Source organism: Paramormyrops kingsleyae, chromosome 6, assembly GCF_048594095.1.
Source record: "Paramormyrops kingsleyae isolate MSU_618 chromosome 6, PKINGS_0.4, whole genome shotgun sequence".
Classification (NCBI taxonomy): Eukaryota; Metazoa; Chordata; class Actinopteri; order Osteoglossiformes; family Mormyridae; genus Paramormyrops; species Paramormyrops kingsleyae.
Window position 1 is genome coordinate 9,850,629 of NC_132802.1, and position 14,503 is coordinate 9,865,131.

The window sequence follows — 14,503 nt, forward strand, 5'->3', positions numbered from 1 at the left end:
TCTGCCAGCATATATGAAATTATCAGAAACCAGGTCATAATGCAGTGATGCTACCTTAATTTTCTAAATTAATATTAAAACACGCATTGGCTTTCTTTAATGAAATCACTGGCCGCGCGCATGTCTTTCGGCATGATTTATCAATGGAGTAGAAGTTTGACGACGGTCCCTTAGTCTTACGGCACCAGGCGAAAGCTAGTAATGTGCTCAGTGTGGTTAGTGTGCGAGACTAGTCCTGACAGTGCTTCTCGGGACTAAGGCAGGACAGCGAACTACACGGTACCATTCCCTCCTTGATTGCGGGCAATGAAATTTACAGATTGAAAGTGGGGGAGGAATAATATATAAAATGACGGTGGACTTTGAAGAATGTATCAAAGATTCTCCCAGATTCAGGTAAGAACGTGTCTTATATGGAATCTACAGCTGACATTCTCTTGTTGAATTCTGTCATATTTCCAGCCATGCGGATTCACAGTAGATAGAGCAGATACATGTTTAGGCTGTAGGTTGTATTATAAATAATGTTCGTGTGGAATGTGTGTGTGTATCAAAATTTGATTTGCTAAATCATTACAAATCAGGGCACATAAACGGCTCCAATATTATTCATGACATTTACATATCCAGCCGGTATGATGCGTTTGCCTATATAAAAACACGAAGATAAGACAACGTGAACGATCAGGCTTGTTAAACACTGATGCTTAAAAAAATTGGAGTCAGAATTGAATGAATGAACACAGAGAACAGCATGCACATTTCACGGACATTAAAAACTCAGTATAGATTTCGGCTAATTAGATACCACGTTGAATTACAACCAAGGGCTCCCAACGACATTAATTAGTGTAAGTGAAGACAATTACATTTAACTTCATGGTCCATTCGAGTATCGTTTGTCAGCCAAATGTTTCCAAAAATCAGTACTTGCACTGGTTTATACGCGGGCTAATTACAAGTAATTTGATCATATGTTCTTTATTGCGGTTACTTGTAAAGTAATTGCTGTGCACAAAACACAAGGGTTAAAATGGTCCCGTTTCCCATTTTCTGAAAGCAGGCATGGAAAAGGACTAAAGATCGCATTCATTCTCAATAGTGAAAGGAGAAGGACATAATGGAAAAAGAGATCTAGCGTCTGATCTTAACATTTCGGCACGATCGTGTTCAAAACTCACTTTAAAACGGGAGATTGCGGTATGATAGGACCAGCTGTATTCGCATGGGTGAAACACCATTACAGTAATATACTTTCTATTGAAATACATTTTATTAGCCGGAGCCCAAGGAGGGGGCTGGCAGGGGGAAAAAATGTTCCACCGCATAGTTTCATGCTGAAATGTCAGCCTTGTCGTGCAATGAGCTCTCTTGGTCCGTCATTCCCTACTTAAAAATTAAAACACGGTGCATTTTAGTTGCCGATGCGTGAGTGATATTTTTGGACGGTTTTCTTAGCAGAGGCTAACTGATTAGCTCTAATGAATGAGATAACGGGGTACCACCGCACATGCTCCTGTCCTCGTCGGATGAATGATCAGGGATGCCCCCCCCCCCCAAATCTTCTGAGCCATATCAGCTGTTTGCCATTTAGAAACAATCTAACGTTATAACTAACTGACCCAGTGTTCTGCTGCTGGCATAATGTTTTGGTGAAAATCGTGCACATGATTGTAATGCAGAATGACGGAACATATATTTCTTTTGCATTCAGAATTCCTCTCCGCGTTACAAGAGGAACTATATACCTATTTATTTTATAGCCTTTAGAACAATGTAACATTTAATAGTTTATTACAAACATGATGGTAAATCCTATATGCAACCTGGGCGGCTGCTTAGGGTGCCAGCTTCTCATGGGGCACTGACGGGGGCGCAGCGGTGCTGTTCGCCTAGGGCGCCACCTTGGCTGGGACTGGTACTGTTAACAAGGTTAACATATATGAGTCCCAGAACCTTAAAAGCATGAGGCAACTGTGCTAACCACTGTGCAGTTCTGATTTTGGTTTACAGCTTCATTGCTGATATTCTTGTAAGGGTGAATAATCACATTTCCACATTTTTTAGATCAGTATGTTTCAGTCTAATTACTGTACAATTGTACCACAACTTTCCATCTCTCTAAGCTGTGGAACCCTGCCACTTCTCTAATTCATTAAAACAAAAGACTGCAGTCTGAGTCCTGTTGTAGACTGGCATCAGTGTTTTTAAAATACAATCTACATTTAGACTATATAAAAAACACTGTCACATTATTTGTGCCATACAATTCCATCTAATCATATCCTCACGGCTAAGCTTTTTTTTGCAAATCTTTTCAAGAGAGCATAATGTCATACAATATGAATGACAAACCCAGAATGGATGCTAACACTCTCAGAACATAACAGTGATTGTTTGCTCCTGAATCATTTAAGATAATTTACTTTTACTTAACAGACATTTTTAATGAACGCTATTTACAATTGATAGAGCAGGATGAACTGGTCCCTGAAGCAGTTGGAGTTAAGCACATCGCTCAAGGGCCAAATGATGAAATCACTCTGCCAACTTGGGGATTTGAACTGGTGACCTTCCGATCCCGGGTATAGAGGCCAAACCTGCGGAACCGCAACACTCCCACGGTTTTATTTTGTCAGCTATACCACAGAACAATGCTGATTACACCCAATGTGGAATGTGTATTTCTTGGAATATTTTGTGCCAATTTCTGGAAGGAAACTGGGTGTTATGCCAAAATTGGTATGTTTATGCAAACTTACGCATTCTCAACCCTTTCTCCAACAGAAGTAGAGGGTCCGGCATGTGTCACGAAGTTGATTTTTGGCAGGTCATGCCCTGGCAATGGACAGGTGACAGTTGTTGTGTGGATGATTTGCTACAGGGTAGATCAGTATGTTTCATTATCAGGATGGAGTCGAGGTCAAAGGCTTCTTAAAAGAACCTTAATACAATCAGGGATGACTCCCCGCATCTTGGGACCCTACTAGAAATAACTCAAATCAAAATGTGTTTCCTGGGGCTCTTACAATGAAATTAAAGACTCAGGCTGCATATGCTTCTTAGTACCAGGCTGTTGACTCACTAGCATTAGACAGTTAGTGCTTTACTAATGTAAATTGTGAGACTGTATTTGAGAAGGAACAGAACACGCATACCTTGAAGAGTGGTGTGCTCAATGCCCCGACCCCCCCCCCCCCCAAAAAAAAAGAAAAAAAAAACTTCTGACAAACAGACCCTGGGAAAGATTTATTCAAAGAGCTTTTTTTGTGAGAAATTGTGAAGATGGAATGGGACATTTGTTGGGTACTTTAGGGAAGGTCAGAGGTCATAACCTTCCGGGGAATTCCAGGAAACTCTTCCTTTGCAGGGAGCTTCAATAGATTCTATACAGTTCATTTTTTCCCCCACAATATCAATGGTGAATTTTCATTTTTAGTTTTGTACACAAGGTTTTATATGTTATTTTTAATACAGTTTTTGATTGTTATTATACTGTTGCCTGTACATTTTACAGGATGGTCTCCTGAAGCGAAGGGAGTGCTTTTACGGGTTGGTACGGTTTTGATTTACTGCAGTATTGACATTGGAGAAACATTCTTTCCATTTTGCATCTGTGCTTTATTAACAAGACACTCGGAATAGTGCTATGAAGCAGCACTACCTCATGACCCTTAACATGTGCGCTGTACCGGGGGTTACGAAAACAAGGCAGGCATTTCCCGGACACATTTCCATTTTCCTCGCATCGGCTCCCACACTCTCCGCCGCCTCCCCAGACACATCGTCCACGTCCATTGTGTGTCCGCCACCGCCCCACAGAGGGGTGTTGCACATACCGACTTGCCGTCAAATCAAAGACTTCCAGACTTGGCGGTGGTTCCGTAATGACCGCCATCTGGGCTCGTGAGTCAGATCACAGGAAGTGGCGAGTCAAGGGTTTTCTACAGGAACTTTCTCTTGTGTTTATGTGGAAAGCAGCCAGACCTGGGATCCGAAGTGGAACTTGCTCGACCGTTAATGCATCCCAAGATCCTGGAATGTTTATATTCGATAATTTTCCACAAATTTTTATTTTATAATGTGTATTTTTTATTTGGAGGATTGTATATCTCTTTATCATTGTTATTTTCGGTTTTTGAAATCTTGCCTTAAATAATATGAATATTACCTACTTGATTGCCAGATAAACACCGTGAAAAGAAAGCAATATTTGCACAGATATATTTTATTCATTCTCTTTAGTCTTCCTACAAACTGCTGACAAACTGCAAATAACTGCAAAAGGAATAAGCAAATCCAAGACACCAGCTAATGGAGTAAATTAGGCATTTTGCTTTGATAAGTATGAGGTATATTTCCTTAAATAGGATCAAACACATGTTTCAGATTCTGTTATGTTGTTTGGAATGTTTGGAAGCTGTCATTTCATAGCGATGAAACCAGAATCAGAGTCTTTCTTGCCACTTCCTGCCAATTTCTGTTGGCACAGCTTGCTACTGTTGGAGACACAGCAACAATAGACAACTAATTATTAGGATTTAATGCTGACAGGTAATAAACACAAGATACCCAACAGAGAGGAGTAAATGCAAGGGATGTGATGCATGCAGTGGTTTGTGCAAATTCAAGTAGTGCAGTGCAGAAAGTTTCCATAGATACAATGAAGAATAAAGACAACATGCATATATTTGAGTAGTACAGCCCACAACAGGACAGCCGGTCATCCAGGTTAATGAATATTAACAGACTTGAGGAACAGAGAAACGGTGCTGTTTTGCAGCTCAAATCACCTGTGTGACTGTGTCCAATTCTCACTTGAGGGATATTTGTTTTCTGCTCCGCCACTTACAGTTGCCTGTACCAGTAAATTTACCCAGACTTCCCGGCCTCCTGGCAGGCAGCTTTATCACCTTGTCAGGGTCTTCGCGGTCACGGACACGCTCTCTGACAGACCACGGTACCTTCCAACTCCCGCAAAGCCATTAGCTCAAGGCGCAGCAATCGGATGCTAGTTAAACCGTCAGTTCTTTCCTTAGTGGGAACGTGGCGTCCCTTCCCGTGCGTAACAGCTTTGGCTTTTGTCCTGGGAATACCTCCAACTGTCAGGCGCACGGGCTCAGCTGAATGGCGTCAGCAGGCCGATGTTTGTGTTTGTTGAAAAGCAATCTGCGGCCTCCAGTCGGCGATCTGGCCGACGCCTGGCTTCAGAGCGACCACCCACCCCCACCCACCGCGTCCCAGCAGCCAGCTGTATTGTCAGAAACTTTAAACGAGTGGCTTGATTGTGCCGAGACAATGCCTCGGTGAGCCGAGACAATGCCTCGGTGACTCTGTGCCGGACCTGCCTCTACCTTCAGTGGGTGGGGCTTGCTAGATATCAATAGCATGAATAAGATCCCCAAGCCTATTGTTTATTCTGCGACCCTACTTGAGATGAAAGTTGTCAAAGATAGATGGGTGGATGAATCGGTAAATGGGTGAAAGGATAGCTGACTTTACCACTGCATTCTGAGTCTGCTGCAAAGTCAGTCTTCAGTGCTTTGCTAATTAATATTAATTAGTTGAACAAAGACTTGGAACTCAGCTTCAGTCTAATAAACCTTGAGTTGAAAACAAAATGTGCGTATTAGTAATGATATCGTGTCTGCCGTGAGTCAAACTGAACAGCCTTCCCTCGTCATACGGGGAGGAAGCAGTCAGACTGGTTGGTGAGGTCACTTAGGCTGCCTCTGCATCATGCAGTCACAGGTCTGGCACGGTGTGCTTTTTCTGTGTACTTTCCATGGTTACGGAAAACCAGGCCCTCTTCCCCACTCTAGGAAGACGTGAGTTCGTGACCTGCGAGGCTCGACATCTGTATTTGAAGAATGACCCTCCTTGATTGTCACACCGGAATTCCAGTGTTTATGTTACAGCTACGCTGGCCACATGTTTTATAAGGACCACATATTAAGTTTCTCCTGTTTTGCTCCCATGACATGCAGTTAAGGCCAAATGCTTGTGAAACACATGCTTCGCATTGTCTTGTTTGCATCTGTCAAGCAGAACGTACCATTTAATTTATGCGGGGTGCGTGAAAAGTACCTTTTTTGCTGAAATTGTATGGTCCCTTCTCTTTTTCGATGAAATGATTATGTATCCTTACAATTCCCTTTCACCTTTTTATCCTGCTACAGCTGTGGAAAGTTTGGGGCTCTGGCCTTGGACTGTACCATCAGCACTATAAAACTCATGCACAGTACTCCCCTCTGCCTGACTCATAAACCCGCACTGAGCTGTCACTTTTGGGCATCAGTCATGCAGTAGTCGCAGCCCACTCTGCGCACATAGGTGTTTGATGGTTTTCCGGTGTTTTTCCCTGCAAATTTCTCGAGCAGTGCATGCTGCGTGTTGCCAGCTAATGATGGATTCATGTGGGCTTGTCATTGTTACAGTTTGCGTAATGGCGTCGGAATGTTACGGGTGAAAAGTCATTATGGCTTAAGAAACCTAAGCTTATGTATGGATGGAAACAAGAGCAAGCTCAATCACTGTAATTGTGCATTGGCAGAGCATAGAATGGCTTCCCTTAAGATGGGTAAATGAAACATTTCAGAATATGATATTAAAATTAGAACACATGCACCAAGGAGACAGCATTTAGCTTTTTTGGTGTCTGCGGAAAGCATTGCGGGGAAAACGGCACTGCTGGGATTCTACTGTAATCAGGCTCAGTATTAGCCTCAAATGGGTTTCCTCCCTGAAATTCCCATAAGGGTAATTCAGTAACTCATAGTACAGCCGCAGCAGCTTCAAGCCCAAAATGGCCCTGTAATGACCTATCTGTTGTGTCCTATTATTACAGGTGAATTACAAGCTGTAAATTCTTAGTGCTGGGCCATTGGTTCAGATGTATGAGCTGAACAGCTGATTGAGGTCAAAAGGTCTCTAATTATAAAGTCCTTATGACAAGCAAAAGTGTAGCATTTTTTAAATCATAATGAGGTTGTACATCTCGGAAATGGATTTTGTTTTATTTATATTATCATAGCAGTATGCTTCAGCACAAGATTTTTAAAAGTACATTTTAAAAATAAAACACAGCATTTGCATATTTTATTTAAATTTGAATATAGATCATTTGTGCTTTGTGGGTTTTTTTTTAATTATTTGCATGCAGGCAGCTCTCGTTGACATGGTCACACAAAAACAGAGTATGTGAAACGAAACAAGCCAAATAAAAATATATAATGATACCTCTTCTAGGAAATAACTGGATGTGAACATCCCCCATTTTGAAGTCTGGCCCTCGGTTCCAGGGCTTGTTTTCAGTTTTCCCAGGTAGTTATTTTACTGATTCTGATTGGTCAGAGGCTTCACACCTGGCTCACAGGTAAAGGAAGGCTGGAATCAGCAATGCTTGGCCCTTAGGGACCATGATTTAGATAGCTTTGCCCTACAATATTCAAGCAGGGATATTCTGGCATTTACTATAATTTAATAATCAAATGATTTGCTGTACAATCTTCCCACACACAGCTCATTATTCTGACTGTAAGTAGCCCAGTGCTGGATCTCCATTAATGCTGAGAGTGGAAGTCTGGCAAAATATTTTCCATTCTCCATAAAAGATGACAGGCTATGGATTTCCACTGACACTGGGTACTACAGGAAGCAAATATTTCATGTCCAGATTATGAATAAAGTCACATGTTCCTGCTAATGGTGATGTATGTTTCTAAATTAATGCCCCTCCCTCTGTGTACAGTTCATTTACAGTGCCCAAGCAAACTGTTAAATGTAGGCAACACTGTGTTGAATTATGGCATGAGTGTGCCTCCCACTCAGGACACTGAGTTCTCGGTATTTGTGCTCCAATAACCACAATCCATTACAGGGCACACCTAGGTAGGGCTACCACTTGACCTTGGTATTTTAAAAATCCTGGCTTGGGATTCTGGATTGCCATTTAGTGCACATTCTTCTTGACACTGGCGCTGATTTGTCCAGTCCAGAGTTGGGTTATTCAGTCCAGACCGGGATTTTGTTTCAACCTGAATTTCCCAACTCTGGTCCAGTCTCACCTAGGCTCGTAATATTTCCCCAGTTTTACCCTCATGTGAGTTACGTACGCTTGTCGCAAGGTACCCGTCATCGCAGTCTGTGTGGTCCCGTGTCTTAGACAGCACATCGTGCACAGTGAATGTATCCATGAGCTCAACACTTGGAAATGTAAATGTTTCTGATGCAATGCAGGCTAGGGGCAGTGTTTATTTTGCATACTCTGGCCATACATGCTAACTAGCATCCCTTCACCTTCAACGTCAATGAGTCCTACCCCAGTACAACAACTTTCTATGGACTCCTAACCCTATTGTTATGTTGGAAGTAAATAGATTTGTATTTTTAAAGTAAATTTATAGTTACCTCATATTTGCTTTGTCTTTATGATTGCTGAGTAAAAACACTGACCTTCCTCAGGGAATATAAATTTAGTGTGACTTAGAATCAATTTGGATGGACAGCAATAAAATATACAAACTGCATGAAAGTTTTATTACTTGGATTAGACAGTTACGCTTCACGTGTAGCTCATCCTTGTTGGGCATCCAATGATATGAATGTTTACTTGACACTCAAGCAAGACTGACTTAACAGGTTAATGGTGAATAGTAAAGAAGCATATTTGCGTAAGCAGGATTTACAGTATGGCATGTCTGGTTCCCACTGTGACTGAGTGTTCTACTTTTGTAGAAGCGGAGTGTGAGTGATTTGTCGGTTTGTTGATCAGTGTGCCAGTAGCGGTAATATGGGGCATGTTGATCCCACCCGTCTCGGACTCACTGACATGACCCCTGGCTCATGCCTCTCTGTGACTCTGCGTCTTCCTCAGTCTGCTTGCAGAATACACCCATTGTCAGTGAAAGGCTTGTGTTTGGCAAAGATACTGGGGCCTTTCATCCACAAGGGCTTTAGCCTTGGGCAAGTTCAGTGCGTTTCCACGTACCTCATACTCATTAGGGCAGCTGCAGGGAGAAGCACGAGGACTTCTGAGGGAGTCATGATTGGAGGGAAGAATCAGGAAGTGACGGCGGGAACTTGTGCCTTGTCTTGTGCTCTCATGTTTGTGGCTGGTAAACGGGCTGTACTTGTGTTTAGTCTGTTTTTGTCTGAATGATGATGAGGTCAGCGTCCCGTGACCCTCTTGAGTTGAACAAACATCCCATGTAAGGCACACGGCACCTTCCATTTGCTGTGAGAATCTTCCAGAAAGCCTGAACAGCAACCATTCATTCCAAAAGCAGCAGTTATGGTCCGTTCCTTTGGACCATCTTTGGAGCCCTAACAACTACTGCAAAATATTTTGTGCTACATGTGAACTATCTTAGGGCTATATAATTTACTGGCCAAAAGGATCCTATTTCAGATGGAAATGGAAACAAACATGATGATGGTATTTCTATGGACAATACGCCCAAGGGACCCTTTTATCGCCTGTGCTGGGTCGAGTGTGACAAAGCTCTCTGTAGATGCAGACATCTTCTATCCATCCATCATTTTGGACTCCAAGATTACTTCTGCTCATTAGGATCTAACATCGGTGGTTTTTTGAATGAATAGCTGTACTATTACCATAAGTGAAAGTGTTGTTCGGTTCTTTATAGCTTTGATTGAAATGCTAGATTAGATGTGATACAAAAGGCAGTCTGCTTCATCCCAGTTCTAACTTTAAAGATGTCATCTCAAAACCAGTTCCTCAAGTGTCTATATACTATGTTTATGGAGGTTAAACTTAATACTTGAGGAAATTACTTGACTACTTCTGTCATCACTACTATTTAAAGAAGATTCTTTGCTTTGCCCAGTGTTTTGAAAATTAATCACGTAAAATTAGTTCAATTAGTTCACACTTTAAAAATCCAAACACAAAACACACAAAAACATGTAATACCCCTAGGTATGTAGCATTTAATTAGCTTAATGTACATTTTTTGTCTTTTAGCCAAATGTCAGTCATTGCGGTGATGGAGCTCCAACAGTAAGTATGAAGAGGCATAGAGGAATGTATGCCTGCCTACATGTGTGAGATGGTCCTCTTTTCAATTCATGTGCCGTGTATTGGGAACCTCATTTGTATCTCATTGAGAACATCCAGCCCCATGGTATGTGGCCCAAACTGCGTACTGTCAAACTGAACTTGAATTTTTCAATGTTTTCGTTTTGATGCTCTGTTAGAACTTGCTTGTTTCCTAACTCCTGCCAGCACCTCAAGACTCATGCTGGACATCAAAGATGAATTGATGCACAAGCTTTCAACAGTGTCAGGAAAGTTTTCATGGTATTTTTAAGAGGAAAATTTGATTCTCTTGGGCAAGATTTAGGATGATGCTGGATCTTACTCTCGAACACGGAAACTTAGTCAGGAGACCGACATTTGCACACCATCTGCCTGAACAGGTCTTGTTGAGCGCTATATTGACAGGTGCTAATGGTGATTATGTAGGCAGGATACGGATAAAAAACTGCAGTTTTGGACCATTTCTGACCAGGGATTAGTCTAATTAAGATGATCTGGTCTTAGATCTCATTGTGTATCATCATAAGACCAGTTGGCCTTCCATTCGCAAAATCTGCACTCAGTGCTGGCATCTTCCCTTCTGTAATTGCTTCAGGAAGGCTGCTATATTTTAAGCCTGCACGCAAAGCTATCTTTTTTTGTTTTAGTTGATGGGTCTGGATGGAGGCACGGTGCTTTTTGCCAGGAGTAACTGCGAAACATGCAAAGGGCGGCCTTGCGATCTAGGCCAGCCTTCAGAGGGGTGCTTCCCCTCGAGTGTGTTACTTTTTGAAAATTTCCATGGACAAGCAAGGAAGAGAGTGAATCGTGAGAAGGAATGCGTGACTGCAAGGGCCCATTGAAGCTTCTCAGAGGGGATTCTCAGCATATTCATGCTACATGTGCTGCTCTCCCCGTCGAATTTGCGTTAGCATTTGGATGCTAAATTTGCATCTAATATGCAGGACGCTGCTGAAAGACGATGTAATCTAATATATAGGGATTAATGATGATGAAATGGTTTGCTTTTGATGTGGATTGGCATGCATTTTTATCCCTTTTTTATCTTAAAATTAGACATCTGACATAAAAGGAATTTTTCCAATGTTCTTGTATAAAAATGATAAATGAGTAAATCTGATGCTTGACTGTTTGAAGTAAAGAGTTTAATGGTGATTAATTGTTGTTTTACTGTAACCTGGCCATTGTTTTTTCTTCTGTGTCAAATACAATAATGTGGAATAGCTTACAGATTCAGTTGTGTAATTCACTGACAACAATTAGATTATGACTAGGCTGACTTAATGCACTTAATGGACTAGGCTGACTTGTCCTGCATTGCAGTTTGTCAGGTGATTCCGCTGTAATCCCTAGCCTGTATTTCCTTTGTTATCTACCCCGCAGTTATGATCCATTTTAAGAGGAGAGTGTGTGGTATACATAGACATGTTTAGCAGAACCTGGCTGCCTCAAACCCACATTTCATCCGCAAACGTTGGCGTACATTGTGGGTCTGCAGTACATCCCTGTAGCGCTTGGGATGCATTCAGTGCATGGCGCTTGGCATCCCAAAACAGATGCAGGTACAGTTATGCGCAATTTTGTGTGACTAACAATAATAAAAGGATAACGGAGCTAGCAGAACGAAAGCGGCCAGTTTATGACGCAGGTCCTGGTCTTGTAGGACTGAGGATCAGTCAGCTGACAGTCACATTACGCTGCTTGGAACTTAATAAAGTGGTTCTTGTGCCACCATAGCGGATTTCTGCAGGATTTCATTAGAGTGACTCATTAAACATTCAGCGTCATCTAAGTTCTTTCCAATTTTGATTCTCATTCATTTTCATCTCAAATTAATATAGCAAGTCAATCTGTTAACATGTGGAGGTTTGCCTTTTTCTGCAGCCGGATTAGAGTAAGGGAGTTCTGCTTATACTTCAGGGATATACTGATAGAAAAACACATAACATTTTGAGTTATATATTAGTTGGATGTATAGTACCAGTTTACTGCATCCATTTTTCTTAAGAACAGTGACGTGCGATATTCCGGTTTTACTCGAGACGTTCTTTCTGTAGCCGCGCTCTTTCGTGGCACTAATTACATTGTCTGTCGCGCCAGGAGACTTGTGGCTAATTCATAAAGTTCAAAATAGGATGGCAACGGCAAACTGAGCTATAACAAACAACTGAAGAAGAGTATGAATCTGCTTCTTTGGAAAGAAACTGAACGAAGCTTCCTTCTTGATGCCATATTGATTCATTTTGGTTTGACACATTTTTGCCTGCTCACGTTTGTTTTTATTTTTGGCTTGCAAAAGCCCAGTCATGATTTTCCAACTTTTCAGCTGCTGTGAATAAAGAAAAAACTTACTAAGGCTCTTTTAAACAGGTGACAGCTACATTGAAAGGTTCTCAGACCTTCTCCAGTATGGAGAAGAGAGTTTTTAAATTTAGTCTGTGGAATTGTGCTGCTCTCATTGGAATCTTTTGTTCTGGAGATTGTTTAAAGGCATGCCTCTGAAATGTGGCAAGGCCAACCACACTGCTAGAGTGTCCCTAAATGAGGATTAGCGTTATCCGTGTTGTACAAGCCTGACCTGCAGAAGAGAGAGTTCACTGGATTGTGGAGGGTCTGAGCGTTCGTCATGGCTTTTCAAATCGCCTGTAATCCGGTTGCTATAAATAGTTCAACTAATACCCTCAAGTGGAATCAGCCCACCAACCACAGCTATATGATTTACTGTAGCTGGATTTAAAGAGTTTATCTCTGCTTTTATCTCTGTCCTCTGGTCATCATGGCTTGGTGCTGGCCTCCTCAACAAGCCCCATGCCTCTATTCCACACCCTAGGACCTGGCAGATGATGTCATTTCCTTTTTTCACTCGTCAAAGGCTTGGTCACACGCTGTACCAAGATGTCTCACGCAAGTGCAGCAGAGCTTGTTCAGATCATCTGACTCTGTGTGGAGAAAGTGGCTTTGAAGAAGCCTTTTGCCGCTGTCAGAGATGTGGATGCGCAGCCAAAGCCTGTGACTAAGATTCCATCTGGTGGTGATTTGCATGGTTAGGAGGAGTGAGCTCTCATCAGCGTTACTCACCAATACTAATATCTGGGGCTTTATGCTCTGGTCACAGATTTCTCCTTGACAATCAGTCAAGGCAATTCACTAATACTACTAATACTAGTCTTTCTGAACACTTCTATATTCATTTTGCTGTTGTCTGCAATTCTTGCTTAAAAGCAGCTTCAGCTGATATGTGATTACTGCGTGTCTTAAATAGGCACATTTTATCTTTATACTATGGATATTGTACTTCCATTTTGGAGTCAAATTTTAGCATTTTCAGGATAAGCAGTTGGGTAATGGTTGGTTGGATGAATTTTGGCATTTAAAATGGTTATAAAGCAATGTAGCAGTCATTTTTGTAGTTATTTATTACATGGTTGTGTTCATAATCTTTGTTGGTTCATTAATGCACTTGTACTGACTGAGCTGTAAATTTCTGTAGAGAGATATATCTGCTAAATAAAGGGACAGCCCTAAATGAAGGCAAGAATATGTTTCCTTGAAAGGATGTTGCAAAAAAATGGAAGCAGTGCTTGAACTGTGCCTGGGTAAGGTATTCCAGTTCCTGTATTCCTTAACATAAGCATGCAATATATTTATTACAACAGGTCCTTGCGTGATTGGTGAGTTTAACTTAACAGTCGACTTCCTTTTCTTAATGTTCTGCAGCAGGACATAACTGGAAAGTCTTGGTGTGGGAGTTTGCATAGCCCTACAGTGGATATCGTTGCTGGAAGAGATATTCAGCTCAGATGACTTATAAGTTATGAGTAACAGATTGAGATGTTGGTGCTCTGAGAACCGCAGAGGAACGTGCTGTACATATCAAAACCGTGAGTCTGAGTGTGTCCCTGAGTGATTAGGTCCAAGCTCTTAAGAATATTGATGCTGGCCTCATGGGGCTATTGCAGGTATTAGGTAACTGGCCGACCACTGGCGCTTTAGAGGCTGCAGTCCATAACGTGTGACTCCTGGGCTTCTGTGAAAGAGGAATTGACAGGCTTTAGAGCAGGACCATTGACAGCTGCTCAGATTCCATTCATGGACTGTATGTCTTCCTTTGTTAAAGGATGTCATTCTCCCTGGGGACGGTGCTGTGTCTTGGTGCAGGGCAATCTGAGAACTTTGGTCATCCGGTCCAATTTTCCATTGTTGTATCTCACAAAGGGGTTTGTAGTCGTAGTCAAAAACCTTCTACCCCCCATTCCACTTCTCTGGACCCCAGGCGTGTCATGCTTGTGTACCTAGGGGTCATGGGGGGTGTAGATATGACTGGAGCCAGTTCTCCCAGGATATGTATGCATACTGGTGTCTGATGCCGGATCACATGTGCAGCCCATTCCCGGCATCTGGTTCTGATTTGGCCCACCCCCCAGGCTTCCCACTCCCACCCCT

At 42.1% G+C, this 14,503-nt stretch overlaps 1 protein-coding gene across 12 annotated transcripts in view; it reads left to right on the forward strand.

The window, feature by feature from the left end:
• Positions 1–209: 209 nt before the first annotated feature.
• Positions 210–14,503, forward strand: part of acap3a (ArfGAP with coiled-coil, ankyrin repeat and PH domains 3a) — an 87,053-nt gene continuing 72,759 nt past the window's right edge. For all 12 annotated transcript variants that reach the window (XM_023835058.2, XM_023835062.2, XM_023835063.2 and 9 more), the window contains exon 1: positions 210–396. In XM_023835058.2, coding sequence (XP_023690826.2) covers positions 350–396 — 47 coding nt within the window. In that variant the 5' untranslated portion in view covers positions 210–349. The remainder of the gene's footprint in view (positions 397–14,503) is intronic.